General features: G+C 41.4%; 1 protein-coding gene across 1 annotated transcript in view; it reads right to left on the minus strand.

Moving 5' to 3' along the window:
* Window positions 1-1,684: 1,684 nt before the first annotated feature.
* The window catches only part of DAW1 (dynein assembly factor with WD repeats 1), a 35,135-nt gene continuing 16,091 nt past the window's right edge, over window positions 1,685-20,728 (minus strand). Inside the window, exons 6-13 of the mRNA XM_008145260.3 lie at window positions 15,105-15,204; window positions 13,937-14,044; window positions 12,122-12,228; window positions 10,966-11,068; window positions 9,790-9,904; window positions 6,331-6,407; window positions 4,309-4,471; window positions 1,685-2,092 (exon numbers count right to left, since the gene is read on the minus strand). Coding sequence (XP_008143482.3) covers window positions 2,058-2,092; window positions 4,309-4,471; window positions 6,331-6,407; window positions 9,790-9,904; window positions 10,966-11,068; window positions 12,122-12,228; window positions 13,937-14,044; window positions 15,105-15,204 — 808 coding nt within the window. The 3' untranslated portion in view covers window positions 1,685-2,057. The remainder of the gene's footprint in view (window positions 2,093-4,308; window positions 4,472-6,330; window positions 6,408-9,789; window positions 9,905-10,965; window positions 11,069-12,121; window positions 12,229-13,936; window positions 14,045-15,104; window positions 15,205-20,728) is intronic.

Genomic DNA, 20,728 nt, shown 5'->3' on the forward strand with positions numbered 1-20,728 from the left:
CCAGCTGTGCGACCCAGCTACTAGCTAAACAGCTAGGAGAGGAGCCAGGCCTCTCGTACCCATGAGGTTTCCCTTTTGGGGCAACCTGGATAACTGGTTGAGTAACCCCATTTTTCCTTTCCATGCACTAATTCCATGCTTATGCTTTAAATTCACCAATAGTGAACCCACAAAACCCCAGGCACCCCACCCTTGCCCCTAACAAAGGGAGAAGCCGAAGTCTGCAACCCTCCCTCCCTCTCCTGATGGCTGTTGCTGAGGTGCATCTTACAATCATAAAAAGACCCCCAAGGGCCAGACCAGCCACTTTGGCTCCAGGTGAGGAAATGCCTTTGAGGTTGCCACTAGCAGTACCTGCCCGGGTGAGTGCCTCCCAGCCAATAGCATCATTACCCATAGGCTGAGAATCAACAGGAAGCTACATATTATGTTTTTTTCTTATAATCTTAAATATTTAAACACTTATTTTTAAGTAGGTTAGGATATCTGAAAACCTTCATAAATATTGTAGAAGGGAAAAAATTCTTCTCTATATAAAAATTAGAGGAACAAGCCATTATTCTGGCCAAGGGCTTCCTATGCCTAAATTGGTCCATGAGACATAGGATGCTTTCTATAACCACACGTTGGCGGACTCTTTGGGGTGATGAAACAAAATGGTACCACCACGTTCCCTAAGTCATCAAAGACAGGGGGGAGGATTCAGTGTCTGCCGTTTCTTTAGAGTTTTAAAAGTAGCAAATTTTTCATCTACTTTCCTTTAACTCAAGCTCTCCTTGTCTTCACCATCTCTGAATCCCCTCCTTCTAGCAACCGCATGGAAATTTTATTTACTTTATGTTGCTTTTATTTTTTCTTCTTGAGGGTTAAACATCCATAGATGATCTGAAAGGTGATTCTCACCCCAAACCTTCCTATTCATAGACTTGACACTTTTCTCCCATAATTAAGCCTTGTTCACCTGAGAACACAGTGTTATTCACTGCCTGATATCTGGATATCCTTGTCTCACCTTCCTCATGCTAAAGTCAGGACTGTTATCTGCTAAGAGGATGAAATGAGATGATCCACATACATGGTTGGGCAATATCTGGCACACAATAAGCCACAATGCCCGCTATTTTTATTACGTAGAAAATCATTCTTTAGATTCTCCTGCTCTGGTTTTATCCAGTGTTTTTTCTTTTACCATTAATTTAAAATAGGTATTGAGATACTTTTACATAAAGTACCCTTTATAAAACATTCTTAGTGTTTCAGCTGCAATTATGTTGGTGTGTGATTATTTTCCCTGGTACCGTGATTGTTTTCCACCCATACTTCATATTCAATAGTCTGAACATCTATTCATTTAACTTTTCCTTAAAAGCAAACCTGCCTACACTTTTTCATCCCACTATGAATCCAGAATACATCTGCTATTAAATGAGGTCCATTTTAGTTACCCTGTATGTTGCCTTAATATTATTTCGTGTAGGTCCTCAACATTTTGGGGGGTAGAAGTGAATACATTCTTGAATGTGAAAGAAGAGCAACCTTCTATTCCAAGACTACCTTTCTCATTCTTAGCAAAAAAAAAAAAAGTAAAATATCGAACTAAATAATAAAACTTCTAATCACATTCTTAACATATATGTCCCCGTAAAAACACATCCTAAATATCTTGGTACAATTCACAAAAAAATTCTCTGAATATTTTATTCAACAGAAATTACAGTAACAACCTTCACAGTAGAATCTAGGAGACATGCTGTTAAATTGCTCTGGTTTCATCTATCAGTCTCATGATGCTATTAAAAAATAAAACAAAATTGAAATAACCAGCAACACTTTCCAAACAGTAGGCTGTTTCCTGTCATCTCCATTAAAAAAATATCAAAAAATGATATCTCTTCATCAGTTCTAATAGTCATATCTGTGAAGCGAAGGACAGTGTATCAGTAGTTGACTTGTGGGAAAAGAGAAAACATGAAATATCAAAGCAGCGTGCCTGCCATCTGCGACGCCTGGCTCCTGCTCCCATCGCTAGCGAGTGTGCTCATCGGCGGCTTCTTCAGTCAGTGCCAAATCCTACAGGTATTATCCTTGCTGCCTATGAAGACACATTTCACAAAGTTATTTTTTTCTTTATTTCACTCCCTTCACTCTCTTTTTTTACAAGTTGACATTTTCTGGGTCACTATCAATTATCATTGAGCTACATGTACAAGTTCCTCAGGGCCCAGCTGCCAAGCCCCTGAGACGCTCAGCTCGGGTATTTCTGGACTGGGAATTTTTTTCTTTTTCTTTTTCTTTCTTTTTTTTTTTTTTTAATTTTGCATGATTCTGTCAGTCCTAAATCATGCAAGTTCACGTCCTACTCACAGCAGCAAATTCATGGTATGTTAAACTTGGAGGGGACCTGAGATGCCAGCCATCCCCTCTGCTCTTCCCGCTGCTCTCCCTCAAGCATCGCCAACAGGTAGAACTACAGTGAACTTGAACATCACCCGGTTTGGGTGTTAGCATATAAGACAGTACATTCCACTGGAGTGCAGATCAAAATGTCAACAGGTGTTTCTCACCATCAGTCAACATGTGAACTTTGCATCCTGCCTACACTCCCCTCTATGACAACACTCTTCCGAAGCAGCCTTGAAGTCCCCCTCCCCGAGGGTTGCCTTTCACATCCCTCTATGGAAAGGAGTCTTGGCGTGGTTTCCTTCTGAGGCCAGGCATGTCACATCAACACAGGAAGCGTGGGGCTGCATGGATTGGGAAAGCCTGCGGAAACTGCACATTCCACCACAAGCACCCTATGCTCTCAAAATGCAATGGTCACGCTGGCCAATTCTCTTCCAGTTTGTGCTTCTAAACCTACCCTCAGGCATTCCATTAAAAATGCATGGTGGACACTGGGGTCAGCCATGAAAATAGGGGGATCAATTCAAACCAAGTGGCGGCTGTTCTGTGGGCAAGACAAGCGTGTCACCCCCGTTCTAATAAGCTCTGCCGTCCAGTTGGCCTTGGGGCTTTGGGGTGCACTAAATAAATCAAGAATATATTTAAAGGAGCTCAGGAATCTAAATGCCAGGCTAAAACAAGGCACCGACAATGAATATTCCTCCCCACGCTCTCCAGGGTCTTCGGGAAAACTGGGTGAGGAATGGGGTATGCGGAGCTGGCCTCACATGAAGCACACGGATTAAGAAAAGCGGGTCCTCTGCCAACCCAGCTGAGTCTCCTTCCTCCCTTTCTGCCAGAAGTTCCCTGCAGAGCACCCTGTGCCTGTCATCACAGCCCCCACCTCTGTCCTTGTCCTGGGGAAGGACCTGACTCGCTGTTCACAATAAAATACATGGCTTCTCGTGGCCCTGTCTTAGGAGTAGCTGCCTGTCAGTTACACTTGAAAACCATAAACCCACAGAAAGTAATCAGTAATTTTAGGACTTATCCATAATTAAGAAGAAGGGGGAGGTTTTTAGGCCAGAAGGGGAGATTATTTGCAGCATACCTGAAGTTACATGACTATGAAGCAGCCAATATACAAAGCCAACCTTGCATATGTAACATTGAACTTATTAGACAGTTAAGCAATTCTTAAATTGACTCAACATGGTGGGAATCACTGGGAGTCAGGCCTATTGGGTCTGAGTGCCTGCTTAGGGCATCCCTGCCCCACACTGTTGTAGCACCCACCTCTGCCAACCCTCCTCCCGAGGCACCACACTGACATCGGACCAAATTCTTGTCATTTTCCTCTCCTTCCCGCAATTGTAATTAATTTATTCTCAAACCAATTCTTACAAAATGTTGCCAAATTAATTCACAATAAATTTGATAATGGTTGAACGGTGCTCAACCGTTTTCTTCCCCCAAATATATGTGTTAGCAGGGAACATCAAGGAAAAAACAACTAAGCTCAAAGAATAAATTTCTAATGAGCCAAAATCTGACTGTGGAGAACCTGGTCCTAACTTATTTTAGTTACTAACACCTAACTGATACCGACTGGATAATAACCATTCGGTGACCATGCCTGGGGAATGCAGAAACCAGCAAGGCAGGCTCAGAATTCTTACTCTGCCTAGAGCAACTAAAATTCAAAATCACAGAGCCTTACAGTCAGGGGCAGAGCTCATTCCTGTGGTTCCATGATGCAACTAAAATTAAATAATGGGTATAGAATACCCTTTTCCCCCAAGCTGAGCCAGGGACCCCAGAAGAGAGGTAGGGGATGAAGGTGAACTCTTTTTGGATTTTCAACTTGGGGTCTCTACCAGCCCGATTTAAATGAAACTACAAGTCTGTGGTGTTTGTTTCTCCCACCTGTGATGATTATGTTGCCTTTATAGTTGAAAGCGCATGAGAAGATTTCATCTGTGTGCCCCCGGAGCACCTGGAGGCATTGGCCAGTCTGAGCATCCCAGATTCTCGCTGTTTTGTCAGAGCTTCCTGTTAGAAGACGGTTCCCTTGGGGGTTGAAAGAAATCTACAAAAAAGAAAGAAAAAACCATGACAGGTTTGTGTAAAGATTCCCAACAAATTTAATCAGCAAAAGGGGGACATCACTAAGCACCTATCACCTTCCCAGCCTGGTATTTATTCTTACACAGAACAGTTCCTTCATGATGGGAAAAATATTGCATGGACAAATACATGCAAATTAAAATCTAGACAGAAATATTAATTGCCTACCCCCCTCCCCTCACACACACACACACACACACACACACACACACACACACACAATTCTAAGGACAAAGACCAGAGCACCCTTATAGTTTGAATATTCCCCACCCACTTCTTTCCAAAGACTGGTGATGCCTTCTCCATGCAAACAAAGACGCAGGGCCCTGCTGTGGATGAGAACCCCAGTCAGGCTCCTTTATACCCAAACCCCTAAGCTGCCTCTGCAACCCAACTTTCTGGGGTCAAAAGCACAGTCTCTGTCTCAGAATAAGTGAACATCAGGGCCTATAAGAGAGGGCGTTCTGACTATTGCTACTCAAAGTGCAGCAGCACTTTCCATAAACACGTTGTAAGTGACTCCCATGTGTCAGGCATTGTCTAATGGTATCTGAGCAGGAGTCAAAGAGAACTGTTGGTTTTCCATTCCTTTTGGTACCATGCTCATAAACTTCTCTAAATCATCAGAAGGCAATGATTGGTGCCACCTCCTCCATGACTGAAGGTGTGATAAAGGCAAAGCCATGTCTTGTTTTCATCACTGCATCACCAATGCAGAGAGCAATGCCTAGCACAGTGGAAGCTCTCAAAAAGCATTTGCTGAATGAATGAGTGAATATGAACCTTAGTTTGGTACTTCATAGACATGCCCTTACTGGGTGGAAATTCAGGAAGCAATATATCACTTAAGTATAAAAATGCAATAATGTAGAATAGAACTCTTTATAGTCAGATTCACGCAAAAATAGATGTGCAATTGTTGAGTGGGACATGCCAAACATGTCAATAGCTATCAAGCCATACATTCAGAAATATGACCCAGCTCTCTCCTCAGCCTATCTCCCATGCCCACACTTGCCCTTTCCCTCTTCTTGCCAGCCCCTAAAGCTTCCCAGCCTATGAAGAGAATGTTCTCTGCCCTTTCTTGGAGACCAGGCCTGCTAGGCTCACAATGACCACCAGCAGCAGGTGGGGGTGCAGGAGGGGAGAGAGCATGGCAGGGTTGGCTCTGGTGTCCAGGTGGAGCGTTCAGAGACTAGAAACCATCAAGCTGATACTTTACAAGGAAGGAGCAAATTTGACCTAAGATCAAGGATTTGGGCTAGGAGGCGAGAGTCACCAAGTCCCAGCCTTCTCTAGAAATATTCGAGGACACATCTAAACCTCAGATCACAGACTGGATGGCCCTGCTCTGTGAATAAGATTTTGGGAGAAGTTAATACAAAATTCTAAACTACAGCCTTAGAGTTTCAACATAGGTCTTTTTAAACTTTATTGAATGTTAAATATTTCCATGAAATACTGCCTCAACTGCACCTAATTTACAGAAGACTTTATACTTTCTTTGCACAATATAACCTTGTGTGTCCAGCAGAACCAGGAAAATCACTTCATAAGCTTCATAAATAACTTTAATAAGTATTTTCATCTAGCTCAATCTTTTGCTGATGGCTGAGGAAAACACTTTTATAGTTTATAAAAAGTTTTAGAAATAATTTATTATACTGAGTTTGAGGACACACTTAAAAATAATATACTTAGGTACCTAATTTCTAAAAAGAATGAGATAATTGGACAAACCCTAGTAGCTCAGTGCCAATACTTATTAAACATGCTATTTTTTTAAGTAAGTAAATTGCTCCAAATGAGAAAGCAACTCACCTTTGAAATCTCACCTTCATGACCTTCCAATTTAGTAATGCATTTTCTGGTGGCTGCACTGAAAACTCTTGCTGTTCCTTTTTGAGGGGAGTGGGGATACATATATAAATTCATCTGAAATACAGAACTTTGAACCACATGCCTTGAATTATCTAAACATTTATCACTCTGACACACAGCTGTCTGCTAAGTTTGTCTTCTGTGATGAGAGCCAGCCACTCAAATTCAAGCTGGTCCCACTGTGGGTAAGAGAGTGTGAGGAGTGCCTCTCTAGGCCTGAGCTTATCACAAGAGATAATGGGTTTCAAAGTAGAAAAGGCAAAGAGGCAGCAATTCACAATGAAAAAATATTTAAAGGGAGAAAGAGGGAATGAAAACAAGACTTGAGAGGCTGGGGATGAAATAAGCAGAAAGCCTATCACGCACCTAATATGAGTCTAAGGTCACAGAAGGCACGAGCAGCCACTCTACGAAGGAACAGTGGCTGCCACTCAATGAACAAAGAACAGGTACTAGAAATCCTTTTCAACAGAAAGAGCTAACAGAATGGTTTGCTCCCTGTTGTGTCCCCAGTGCCTAGAAGTGCCATTCAATAAATAGATGCAGTGTGGATGGATGGATGGATGGATGGATGGATGGATGGATGGATAAAAGAAAAAGTACATGTTTTTTTTAGAATTAAAAAGTGGCAGAGTTAAATAAGCATAGAAGAAAAAAAACAGCAGTAATGCAATTGTTGTCAGAAAAAAAGTTAACATTTGTCAGGCCAGGAGAAGAATACTTTCTTATTGCAAATTACAGCATTACATAGAGTAAAATTAGCAAGAATAGGGTGTTTTGGACACAATTTTCATTCAGAGAAAAGTAAAATATCTTAATTTTTTACTTACCTTTCTGACAATGTCAATTCAGGAGGCAGTAGACAAAATGATGAAAAATTGCTATTTTAGAATTAATATAATCTATAATAATAAAAGCATAATTAGACTAGACAGCTGAACAATCTTCTGGATGTCCTTCCAGATGAAGCCATGGTGGCAGGGCTGAGGCAGAGGCAGTTAGGGGCAATCAGGCAGGCAGACAGAGTGTTTAGGGGCAATCAGGCAGGCAGGCAAGCAGTTAGGGGTGACCAGGCAGGCAGGCAGTGTGGTTAGGAGCCAGCAGTCCCAGATTTTGAGAGGGGTGTCTAACTGCCAGTTTAGGCCAGATCAGGCCTAAACTGGCAGTTGGAAATCCCCCAAGGGGTCCCAGATTGCAAGAGGATGCTGGTCTGGCTGAGGAATCCGCCCCCCCACCCCGCGCCCCTGTGCACAAATTTCATGCACCAGGCCTCTAGTCCTATATAATAAAAGCCTAATATGGTAAGTGTCTGGTCAACTGGTCGACTCTTCAACCAGTTGCTATGATGCTCACTGACCACCAGGGAACAGATGCTCCGACTGCCAGGTTAGCTTGCTGCTAGGGTCTGGCCGATTAGGACTGGGTAAGATGGGCCAGACATGCCGTGGAGCCCTCCCTCAGCCCCTCCCCAGCCAGCCAACCTCCTGTAGTCCCTCCCCAGCCAGCTGGCCCCGATCGGCCCTGATCATATACCGGTGTAGTCCCTCAGCCTGGCCTGTGCCCTCTCACAATTCTGGACCCCTCAGGGGATGTCAGAGAGCTGGTTTCAGCCCGATCCCCGCAGGCCAGGCCAAGGGACCCCTCTGGTGCACAAATCCGTGCACTGTGCCCCTATTTAAAATATAAAACTTGCTCCTTAGTAGGACATTTCAAATGCCTTAAAGGAAAGTGACCAACTTGTTTTAAGAGTTTATTAATAATACGAAAAGGAATATCCTACATAGTGCAATACTCTGAATTAGCACAAAAGGCATTTTTAATCTTCAGAAAACACAGAAATAAGATAATCTGAAACCTTAATTTTTTTAAAAAGATAGAAATATGAGTAAGATTTTAAAAAATAAGCTTTGAGCATAATTTCAAAGAGGAAGGAAAGGGTAATATATAGGAACAGATGTAGCTGCCCAGGTAACTCATTGTGTTGACAGATTCAATTTTAAGAAGGAAATGAGGAGCAAAGACCAGAGATAAATAAAGAAATTGGTCTAAACATTAATACTTTTCAAGGAGCACAGAATGAAAAGAGGTTTACAAAACACACCAAAAGAAAAATAAATAAGTACTGTCTTATCAAACAAGAATAGAATCACTGCTAGGGAAAAGAGCGGATCATAGAGAAAACAAAATAGAAGAATCAAACTTGTATTTTATTCTCATCCATCCTGTTCCCCTAGCCCTACTTATTTCCTGCCCCCCATAGCACTGACCAACTCCTAACATCCTGTACAATCTAACATTCTGTGTAATCTAACATTCCACATAAAGCAAATGTATGGCATTGGTCATTGTCTCCTCCTCCACGAGGGCAGGAATTTCTCTCTTTTGTTCACTGATGATACCCTTTTTTCCTAAAACGTAGGTATTCCTGGCACAAAGTAGGTAATATATATATATATATATATATATATATATATATATATATTGGATTTTTTTTGTATAAATGAGAATGATATTTAAAATGAAAAGGGCAAATTAGTTACAGTTGAGAGATGATTTTTAAAAGCCAAGATCTGTGAGAAAATGAAAAAGTAATTACTTTAAAAAATAAAATGGTCCAGAATCAGAGGGTTTATATTCCAGGATATAAAAACAACTTGTATGTATGGTCAAAGAATTACCTTTGAAAAGCCCCAGTAAGAGAATAAGTATGCAAATGTAATTTTAAAAGGGAGACAATGATGAAATAAAAACTGGGTAGTTAAAATGAATCACCAGCAAAATAATATAATGGCATATGTGATCAACAGGGAAATGACATAGATGTTTTGTAGCATCATATGTGGTCTTCATGAAGTTGAGGCACATCGTATAGCACCAGCCTATGATTATCAATAAGAAACACAGACATAGTATAGAATCATAGTGGTACTCATGAGCATGATGTATAACAGAGCATTATGTATGTTTATCATGAAGATTTGCTAGACATAGTGGAACAGCACATGTGGTCATAAAGGAGATAATGCAGATGTATTGTAGAACCATTGACAGTGGTCAAGTTGCTGAGGTTGACATTGTGTTGCATAGTGCATGGACATCAGGGAGATGACTCAGAATGTGCCATTATATATTGTTATTAAGGAGATGATAAAGACCTAGTATAAAATCGTAAGTGGTTGTCAAGGAGGTGATGCAGACATTGCATAGCATTACATGTGGTTATCAATGATATGATACAGACATAGTGTAGTAAACATACACTGACATCATAGGGATGAAGCAGATACAGTTTCTATCATAGCTGGCCATCGGGGGATGACCTACAGTATAGAATCACCCATATTTATCAAATAAAGCATAAGTCCCTCCACAAGTTAAATATATGAACAGATGACATACCATCAGCTGAAGCAGTTGCAATAAGCTTTCCAGTGTAATCAAAACAGCAGTCTAGTATTTCATCATCATGGCCTGTTAATGTCGCCATACATTTTCCACTTGTAGCATCCCACAACTGCAATTATTTGAGGACGAAGAAGAAGAAGAGGAGGAGGAGGAGGAGGAGGAGGAGGAGGAAGAGGGAGAGGGGGAGGGGAGGGGGAGGAAGGGGAAGGAGAAGGAGAGGGGGAGAGGGGGAGAGGCGGGGAGGGGGAGGAGGAGCAAGGGGAAGGGGAAGAAGAAGAAGAAGAAGAAGAAGAAGAAGAAGAAGAAGAAGAAGAAGAAGAAGAAGAAGAAGAAGAAGAAGAAGAAGAAGAAGAGAAGAAGAAGAAGAAGAGGAGGAGGAAGAGGAGGAGAAGGAGGAGGAGGGGGGAGGAGGAGGAGGAGGAGGAGGAGGAGGAGGAGGAGGAGGAGGAGGAGGAAGAGGAAGAAGGTAACGACTGTGACTTCTGGTCCAAAATGCAAAGATGGCCAGAAGTAGTCTTTATATCATTCTTATGGTGGTGAAATAATTGTGCCAAAATCATGTGTATGATTTTTACAAGTTCTGTTCATTTTACCTTGATTCTGACAAGCAACCACAGCCAACCAGCTAAAAGGCACACTTTGGACACAGAGGAGACCAAATGCAGACACTTAGATCAGGTAGTGCAAATCTAATACCACATTAGGAAAAAAGGTGTCAATGTCAAGAAGTTTGATCTAAAACTACAATGCCAGGAAATGTGAAGTTCATTAATATTATAATACATTTGATACATAATCAAATAATAATTCCAAAGTATAATCTCTTAGTAACAGAAATTTAAAGTCAGGGAGACACTGGTTGAGACTTCTTGAGCTTCACTCTAATCAATGTTTAATCAATGAATAGAGGGACATTAAGCAAAAAGAATGTGCCTTTTAAAAATAATACCTCTTAATACATTTGAATCCATTAAAATTGTCTTACTACATCATAATTCCTCTAAACTTGAAGGATCAAAAACTTGAAATTAAAAACTTATCAATTATTATTTATAAATTAATATCTTAATTTTATAACACCTTTGAAATTTGTTAATGTTGCAATGACTATCTGACACAACAAGAAAGCAGACATGAGAATTATAAAACCAAGGTATTTCTTGAGCTCACCATGCAGGTTTTGTCCATAGAGCCAGTCAATATCATAGAGCAATCCCAGTTGAATAAGGCACTGCTAATCTCGGCACAATGCCCAATTAGGTTGCACACCTTCCTGCAAAATGGAAATGATTCAAAGATGCCTGATGTCAGCATATGTGCACAATTAATGATGACAAACCTATTGGTGTAAGATATAAATTCTAATTTTTACAAAATAAAGTCTTCGATGACAAAACAAAGATGGCTTTACTGAAGCTCAAAACGAGTCAACTACTAATTTCATTTCAACAATCAAAGATAGCAATATTACTTAAGAATAGACCAGAAAGGCATAGGTAAAAACTAAAGGTAGCCTGAAATTCTGAAAGTGTTCTTACAGCAGATGAGTGAAGCCCTGAAACCACCTGTCAGTGTCTGCAGGGCCCCTCCTGCTCTCTCTTGTAAACTCCACCCTGATCGGTACCCCTGATGATTAACCCTTCTATCAAAACACAGACAAGTCTCAAGAGTGGAGTTTTATAAAACAAATAGGCTAACTTAGTTAACTTCTTAGCAACTAGAGCCAAAAATAATTAGGAAGGAAATTGAAGTTCTGGTACCAAATTAAATTTAGGAAATTAGATGTGATTTTATTTACTCATGATATCCATGCCTACCATAATGATAAGTCATTGAAATTTGATTACTCGTACAAAGGATAAATAATCGCTATATAGCCAGGCTATTGCTAACATTCCCCTGTTATGTTGCTAATTGATATTCTTTGTTCAAAATTCTGAGAAATCACATTATTTTTGTGGATCAAAAATATGGTTAAAGAATGAAATACATAAGTGTGTCTTATTCTTATAGAGTCTGGAACACAGTTAATACATTTAAGATTAAACTAATAAACAAAGATTTGTCTTCTTAAGAATACTGGTTCTGGCTGGGTAGCTCTCTTAGTTAGAGCATTGTCCGGATATGCCAAGGTTGTAGGTTTGCTCCCCGGTCAGGGCACATACAAGAATCAACAAATGAATGCATAAGTAACTGAAACAACAAATCATTGTTTCTCTCTCTCTCTCTCTCTCTCTCTCTCTCTCTCTCTCTCCCTCCCTCCCTCTCTCTCTAAGAAAAAATCAAGCAATAATTTTTTTAAAAAATATCTATATAAATAGAATACCTTCCAGTTGCAGTGTCCCACACCACAGCTGTGTGATCAAAAGACCCCGTGATGATCCTGTCTCCTGAAGTGTTAAAGGACAAGGAGATGATTTCAGCTGAATGTCCCTAAAAGAGAGCAGATACCAGCATGCATACTTTTAGATAAAGCAAGTACAAGAAATGCACAATATCAGCGCCTAAAAGAAAATGCCAGAAAAGACAAAGCTATATACATATAGAGGGGGAAAGATTAGTGGTCCACTGGGGTAGGAATGGGAAGTGAGTACAAATGGGCATGAGGTATCTTTTGGGGGTAATGGGAATGTTCTAAAACTAGATTTTGGTGATGACTACACACTTTTTGAGGTTCACTAAGAATGGACAGACACTTAAAGCAACTCCACTTTCACTCAATAAAGTTGTTTGCTTGCTTGCTTGCTTGGTTTTGAAAGGAAAAGGGCATGTTTTGGGAAAGCAGAGGGCTATATGCTTTATGGGCTAATAATAGGTGATGAGTAAAAGAAAAAAGTTTGTGAAGTTAATAACTTTTTAAAAAAATGTTTATGATAATTTAATGTGAATTGATCAATAATGATGTGGCCTTTGGCCTGACTTTCACTTGGTGACCATCTAGGTCCAATGACTCAAACTGAGACCATGAGAAAAGCCCCTCAGCAGTAGGTTCTGCTGGGAGAAGATCCCTCGTTTTCCTAATTATTTTGGTACATTCATGTAATTACTTTTTAAAATAATACAAAAGTTCATTTACAAATTAAATTTCTGGTTCATTCCACATGACAAAAATCAAATGTAGCTGAACATTAAAATTCTGAACACACAAAACAAGTGTGATCTTCTCTGGCAGGAGACGGGTGTGCAGAGCAGGGCTCAGCCCTTCCAATGTTTGGGAGGGAGAGGCAGAGACCCGCAGAAATGATGAGAACGAAGATCAGAAAAATAATACTTATATTAATAAGGCCAGGCACTCTGAATTGAGAAAGAAAAACTCCTGGTGTTAGTTGAAAACAGTGTTGTTGTTTTTTCTCTCTTGTTTAAGTCCATTTTTATTTTTTTTAACTTTTTTAAGAAAAAGCTCTCCTAGGAAAGGGACCCTATATTTTTAACACATCTATAATTTGAAAGCATAAGAAAACTGGATTTGCTTTTATCCAGTTGGTCCTATTAATTACCATAGATAGCCGCCTTATTTTTGTTGGGTAGTTTCAGGTCCATGGAAAGAAGTGGGGGGTAGCAAGTGATGAGAAGGTGCTAGTCTGTGGTGATGACAAACAGGGGCCCCTGTGCAGACACACCACCAGCACTCACTCCGGGGAAGTGCCCTTTGGCCTGCTCCCCTCCTGCCGCTTGCCTCTTGTCATTTTGGATTTTGTGATACAGAAAGCTGGAGGGTCTCGGAGAAGCATGCTAACAGTCATTCCTTTGAGAAACTTGCTGGAAAGTTTCCCCAGTTCTGCCTTTTCCTAAAAGTGCCAGCCTCCACCTACTTTACTTTTAGCCAAATAGATGGCAATAGTTTTAAGCTATAATAGGTGTGGCTTCTAGGCTGAAGGGAGTCAAAATAAATCTGGCTTCATCTGGCTTCCCCAGTACGTCCAGCCCAGTCTCAGAGAACAGCCATCACCTTCTCTAGAAGATTCGCTACTGATACACCAATGAAAACACTCTCTCACTCCAGTCTAAAAACCATTGTCTACTTAGAGCTAATTTTGTAATACAAATACAAATAAAACAAACACAAGCGATGGACTTATCCTAAGGAATGGCTGATGAAAATGGAAAACTCTAAAAGGTATTATTAACACTGTTAACGTACGGTTAAAGTGAATACTTCCTCTCCATTCTGAATGTCCCACAGTTTGGCCATTGTGTCCATACTTCCCGTAGCCACCAATGTGCTTTGAGGATTGAATGATAAACACACCTGGATTACATGAAATGAAAACAGTTTTAGAAATATAGTATTTTAAATTGTTAATTTTATAAAGAAAAGTTTCAAGATGAATTTTGATAAATATAAATACATTTTACACCTAAAATAAGTACCTTATTTATTTTTTTAAACTACAACTTGTTCCATAGGGTGCCAATTACCTCACTAATTGCTATAAGATGTATCAAAGAATTGGCCAAGGGCAAGGGCACACTAAAGTAAAAGTTGTTTAGAGTATCAGACTATTTATACAAATTTGAGTTCTAATGACATCTAGAAAACAGTCTATTTTACATGATATAGAAATTATCTTAAAAACTATCGTAAGAATTTCATCAACCCTAATCAAGTCAGTTCTTTAAAGAAATATAAATGAAGAAAGAAAGAACGAAAGAAAGAATGGAAGGAAGGAAGGAAGGAAGGAAGGAAGGAAGGAAGGAAGGAAGGGAGGGAGGGAGGGAGGGAGGGAGGGAGGGAGGGAGGGAGGGAGGAAGGAAGGAAGGAAGAAAGGAAGGAAGGAAGAAAGAGAGAGAGAGAAAGAGAAAGAAAGGAAGAAAGATGAAAAAGAGAAAATCAGTTTGGCTACTGTACTCATGTACTTCTTATATTATGTGTCTACTTAGTCAATTCAGGAATCTACAAGATATTAAAATTAGAGTAGTTTGTAAATTATATCAATGCCACTATACAAAATTTATAGAGAATAAAAATACTGGTTAGAATTTTTTAATTAATTATAAAGATAGAACCACCACTTTTATAATGGAATATTAAAAGGAAATAGTAATATGTGTCAGTGCAGTTTTATTATTTGTAAGCAAGGTACCACTCTTGTGAAAGATATTAATAATGGGACAAGCTATTTGCATGGGGGTGGGGGAAGGGAAGAGGACTGGGAGTATATGTGAAATCTCTCTACTTTCCCCTCAATTTTGCTATGAACCTAAACTGCCCTAAAAAAAAAAAATGAAATATATCAAAAGAAAAGAAAGGAAACATAAAACAAAACAAAGAACAACAACATAAAAAATAATAAAATATATGTACTCACTATTTCTGCTGTATGACCCCTAAAGGTATGGTAACATTTTCCCGTTTCTACACTCCACAGTTTACAAGTCTTATCAAAGGACCCAGTGGCAATTTTGTCACTAAGATAAAAAAAAAAAAAAATGTGGATTTTGAAATCCAATTCAATCCAGTTCAGTGACCCACTGAATTAAGATATTAATACACGACTCTCTACCTGCTCAGAAATTTGCTTAACTTTTAAAACAAGAAGCAATCCTATATCTGCTTCATTGGTAACAGAATAAAGGTCTAATTTTTAATGGCATCAGGTTGTTTCATTTTAAATATTTTACATTAAAGATATATGTTTAGGATTAAAAATACTTTTCAAATTAGTACAACTGTAATAGTGGGGAATTGTAACTCACGCCATCATTCTTTTGACATTGTTTCTGTAAATGCTGAGTCTGACTACTATGTAGCTTGTAGATAAACAGCATCCTATATAATAAAAGCCTAATATGCTAAGTGTCTGGTTGACCAGTTGGCCGTTCAACCAATCAAAGTGTAATATGCTAATGATGTGCTAAGGCTGCTCAACCACTCGCTATGATGTGCACCGACCACCAGGGGCAGACACTCTGACTGGTAGGTTAGCTTGCTGCTGGGGTCTGGTCAATCAGGACTGAGCAAGATGGGCCAGACATGCCCTGGAGCCCTCCCGCAGTCCCTCCCCAGCTGGCCAACCTCTCGTGTCCCTCCCCTACCCTGATCGTGCACCGGTGGGGTCCTCGGCCTGGCCTGTGCCCTCTCACAATCCAGGATCCCTCAAGGGATGTCAGAGAGCAGTTTCAGCCTGAGCCCACAGGCCAGGCTGAAGGACCCCACTGGTGCACGAATTCGTGCCTGGGACACTAGTGTTTATATAAGAATTCCAGGAACTAACTTCAGAAAATGCAGATCTGACCTTCAGTCATCCAAGATCCAGGATAATTGCTGGCCTTCAACTGTAAGACCAGGATGGTGCAGAACCAGGATGACAAAGACCACGTGATGCACACTAGACTTGATCAGTTTTGAGGTCCTTATTAGAATAGACTCAGTTGGTCTGCACATAGAGAACTTTTCAAACCCCCTCCCTTGCTCTCTTTGTTCTGCTTTCCCTCTCCCTCCTTATAAAAACATCTGCCTGCACTGAGATGTGGATATGTGCTTTGGACAAGAGTCCCCCATTTTCTCAGGTGAACAGCACTTGAATGAATCTCTTTCCTTTTTCACCTGCCCCTGTCTCACAAGTTTGGCATTCATGGTGGCATGCAGCTAAACTTAGGTTCCAGTTACTCAATGAATATGATAAAAGACTTAGTTTAGAAAATTACTAACAAATTAAAATTAATAATCCTATATAATGAAAGCGTAATATGCTAAGTGTCTGACCGATCAGTCAACCGCTTGGTCGACCACTCGACCAGTCACTATGACGCGCACTGACTACCAGGGGTCAGACACTCCGACCGGTAGGTTAGCTTGCTGCTGGGGTTCAGCCAATTGGGACTGGGTGAGAGGGCTGAACACACCCTGGAGCCCTCCCATGTTCCCTCCCTGGCCGGCCAACCTCCCGCAGTCCCTCCCCAGCTGGCAGACCCCCATCAGCCCCAACTGGGACTGGACTAGATGGCCCCAATTGGCCCTGATCATTAGCCAGGCCGAGGGACCCCACCCATGCACAAATTCGTGCACCGGGCTTCTAGTGTAAAATAAACATAAAAAAATTATGTTGGTGGATCTCCTTAAAAGGATAGCATTGGATTTAAAAGGGCAATGATAAAATATAAATCCAATTAACCATATGTCTAGATAAGGTTTTAAGAAGTTAGACAATGGGCCTCTCTTGGGGGAAAATAAAAACTGTATTATTCCACTTGTAAGGACTTTGAACAAGAAAGAAGGTTTAGAGAGGGATGTGATCAAGAGTTCAGTCCCTTTCAAACAAGAGGATCCCCATCCTTACTGTGCAGCAGGGCTACTATCAACACCCAACAGGTCAGAATAGATTAGCCTATTTTACTCTTGATTGTGGAACTAAAACCTTCTCTTTTGTCCCTAATCCCATCTGTCCTGTATAGGAAATCATCCAAATGTTTGCCCAATTGGATTGTCATTTATAGTGCAAGTCATTGTTAAAAAGTGCGAGGACTCTTAAAATCCAAAATACATATCCCAAGCAAATCTAAGAGCTCAACACAGTTGCAGAATTTCTACTTGCTCATTCTAACACAGTGCCTTGCTTCTCTGCTTTGTTCTCAGGTCACCCACATAGTAGCTCTGTGGTCTCTGATGCTAATGGAAAGCAAGGCCCTCTCTGTGATGCTGCAGGGACAGCTTATCCTGGAGAATACACACCACCTCCCCCACAAAAGTCCTAACACAGAGACTGTTTCTGCACCCCAGTCTCTGCACTGGCTCTCTCCTGTGACAGCCAGTCTAAGATTTTTTCCAACAGCAGTTGTCTTTCAAATTCTGCTCAAGATATCCTGAACGCCCTGTGAGTTCTTTATTAGTTCCCCCCATCCATTTTCCGTGCTCTCTGCACTTCAAACATAATCTCAAGTTTGATCAACTTCTGTTCTATCACATACTATTCTCTACCATATGATGCCAGGTTATAAAAGATATTACTAATGCCAATGTTTTTTAGAATTATTTTATTGAATCAAAGCTTACTCCTGATCTAATATATAAAACAGATGAACATTAAGCTAGTTCACCTCTCTCTCTCTCTCTCTCTCTCTCTCTCTCTCTCTCTCTCTCTCTCTCCTCTCTCTCTCCCCTCTCCCCACCCCTTTACACACACACACACACACACACACACACATACACTCCCCTCTATTCTTTGGCAACTGTCTTGAGCTATTATTGCTGAAACTCCAATGCACCAAAGTGTAGTGAAAAGTTCTGCTCTAGCCCACACAGTTATCCTGGCCAGACTAGGATAACTAGGAGGTGGAAAAATGGGTTTTCATCAGGGACTCTTGGTAGAATCCAATAGACGGGCCAAAAGTGAGGAGTGTTTCTCACTTCTTCATCCTCAAATGCTTTGTTCCCAGATAGACATACCAAAGTATCACTCCTGTTAAATATACTATTAAAGGATATGGTATTACAGAAAATATACTTTCAAAAGCCTTTAAATACCATTGTAATTAAAAGTAGGAATCATACTAGAAGTAGAACAGTATCATTTATAATTTAATAAAAGCCCTTCCCTCCCACAAGCTGTTGTAATAAGGTATTAGAAAAATTATCATTCTCTACAATTTAAAAATACATACATCAAAGTTAAATTTTCTGTAGTTTAGTTGGAATATGTAATCATATTAACGTATCAATGAAGTTTAATTGTGCCACCACAATTACCCTGTCTAGAAATTGTATTATGGCATTAGCCAAGTAGATATCAAGTTTTTAATATTCATGGTGTACAAGTACTACTCTAGTGCAGCAAATTTTTGTAAAATACCTTTTATTGCCTCTGCCACTATCCTAGACTAAGTTTCCATTATCTCATGAATGTGTTCTTTTATCTGCTTCCTAACTAATCTCCCTGCCTCCTGGTTTCTTCCCCAGTTATTCCCATCCCAAACCCTCTGCTCCTTTCTTTCTGCCAGAGAAATCCTTCTGAAGTAGTTCTTTCATTGTGCCCTTCCTTTGCTCACAAACCTTTCATAGCAGCTCGGTCCTCCAGAACAGGGTCAAGCTGCACAGCAAGCTCTGAACTCACCCACTTGTTTCTCAACATAAAATGTTAATGAGGGAGACAGATCACTGAGGGTGCCTGACAAAGTCCCGCCTAAAATGCTGAGCAGCCAAAGTCCCTTTGCCAGGGTGTCCTCACCGCTCCTTCTAGCTTCCATCTTTCATGCATCTGCATCAACCTCATATAATCCTCAAAGACTCTACCTGGGAGGAACCACAGAGATTATCTCTCAGCTTTTAAGCCATTGACTGTTTTGTTCTAGTCATCATAATCTACCTAATAAAAGAGTAACATGCTAATTGACCGTACCTTTGAGACGCCCACCAGCCAATCAGGAGTGAGTTTGCAAATTAACCCAACAAAGATGGCAGGTTAATTTGCATATGTGGGCACCGAATGGCCTGGGCAGGATGCTTGTGTCGTTGCCATGGCGACAACGCAGGCCTTCTGCACCACCCCTGGCCGCTCCAGGCCTCTGAGCAGCGTAGGAAGGCGGAAAGGCAGCGGCTCCAGGCCAGAGCAGAAAGGCGGCTCGGGCCAGAGCGAAGGCGGTGCCAGCAGCCAGGGAAAGGAAGGCCCATTCTAGCATGAATCTTAATGTATCGGGCTTCTAGTCTAATCTAATAATAGACAAATATGCAAATTGACCACACCTCCGACACACCCACAAGCCACGCCCACCATCCAATCAGAGAGAGTATGCAAATTAACCCAAACCAAGATGGCTACAGCCACAGAGAGCAAGGTTTCCTAGGTAACAGAGGAGGCCAAGCTTTCTGCCTGCCATTTCCAGGCCTAAGCCTCCACTCAAGCTACAAAGTTTCAATTATAGAAGGTAAACAAATTCAAACAAATGGCGGCAGAATGGAGCTTGAGAGAGCAGGCCAGGGTTGCTGCCGGCAACAGGGGAAGCAAAGCTTTCCACACATCCTGGCCAGGCTCACCTGCTTAAGGCAACATAGTTTCAATTATAATCCCAACACAATGGCTGCGGCCTCGGAGGGAGCCCCAGGCTTGGCTTGGCTCTGCTCCAGGCTACAAAGTTTCAATTGTAGAAGGAAAATAAATTCCAGATACCAGGGCCTCTGCTTGGGTTACCAGGGGGCATGGCCAGCCTGCAAAACACCACAGGCCCCTCGCTCAGGCCGCCCCACACCCCAAGGGAAACCCCACCTGATCCGGGACGCCCTTCAGGGCAAACCAGCTGGCCCCCACCCCTGTACCAGGCCTCTATCCTATCTAATAAAAGAATAATATGCAGATTGATCATCACTGCAACACACAATATAGCTGCCCCCATGTGGTCAAAGATCCTGCCCCCATGTGGACACAAGATGGCCACCACAAGATGGCCAGCAGGAGAGGGCAGTTGGGAGGCACCTGGCCTGCAAGGGAGGGCAGTTGAGAGGGACCAGGCCTGCAAGAAAGGGCAGTTGGAGGTGATCAACCCTCCAGGAGAGGGCAGTTAGGAGTGACCAGGCCGGCAGAGGAGGGAAGTTGGGGGCAAACAGGCTGGCAGGGGAGCTGTTAGGCATCAATCAGGCTGGCAGCAGAGTGGTTAGGGGGTGATCAGGCTGGCAGGCAGAAGCGGTTAGGGCCAATCAGGCAAGCAGTTGGGAGCCAGCAGTCCTGGATTGTGAGAGGGATGTCTGACTGCCCGTTTAGGCCCGATCCCAGTGGGATCGGGCCTAAACGGGCAGTCAGACATCCCTCAAGGGGTCTCATATTGGAGAGGGTACAGGCTGGGCTGAGGGAGAACCCCCCTCCGTGCACAAATTTCGTGCACCGGGCCTCTAGTACTATAATAAAAACCATGGCTTGATTAATGAAAAAAGTCAGTTAAAGCAACCAATGGTGAAAATAAGATACACGTTTAAATTTTTACTCAAATATGTACAAGTTTACAT

The sequence above is a fragment of the Eptesicus fuscus genome, chromosome 11, assembly GCF_027574615.1.
Source record: "Eptesicus fuscus isolate TK198812 chromosome 11, DD_ASM_mEF_20220401, whole genome shotgun sequence".
NCBI classification, from domain to species: Eukaryota; Metazoa; Chordata; class Mammalia; order Chiroptera; family Vespertilionidae; genus Eptesicus; species Eptesicus fuscus.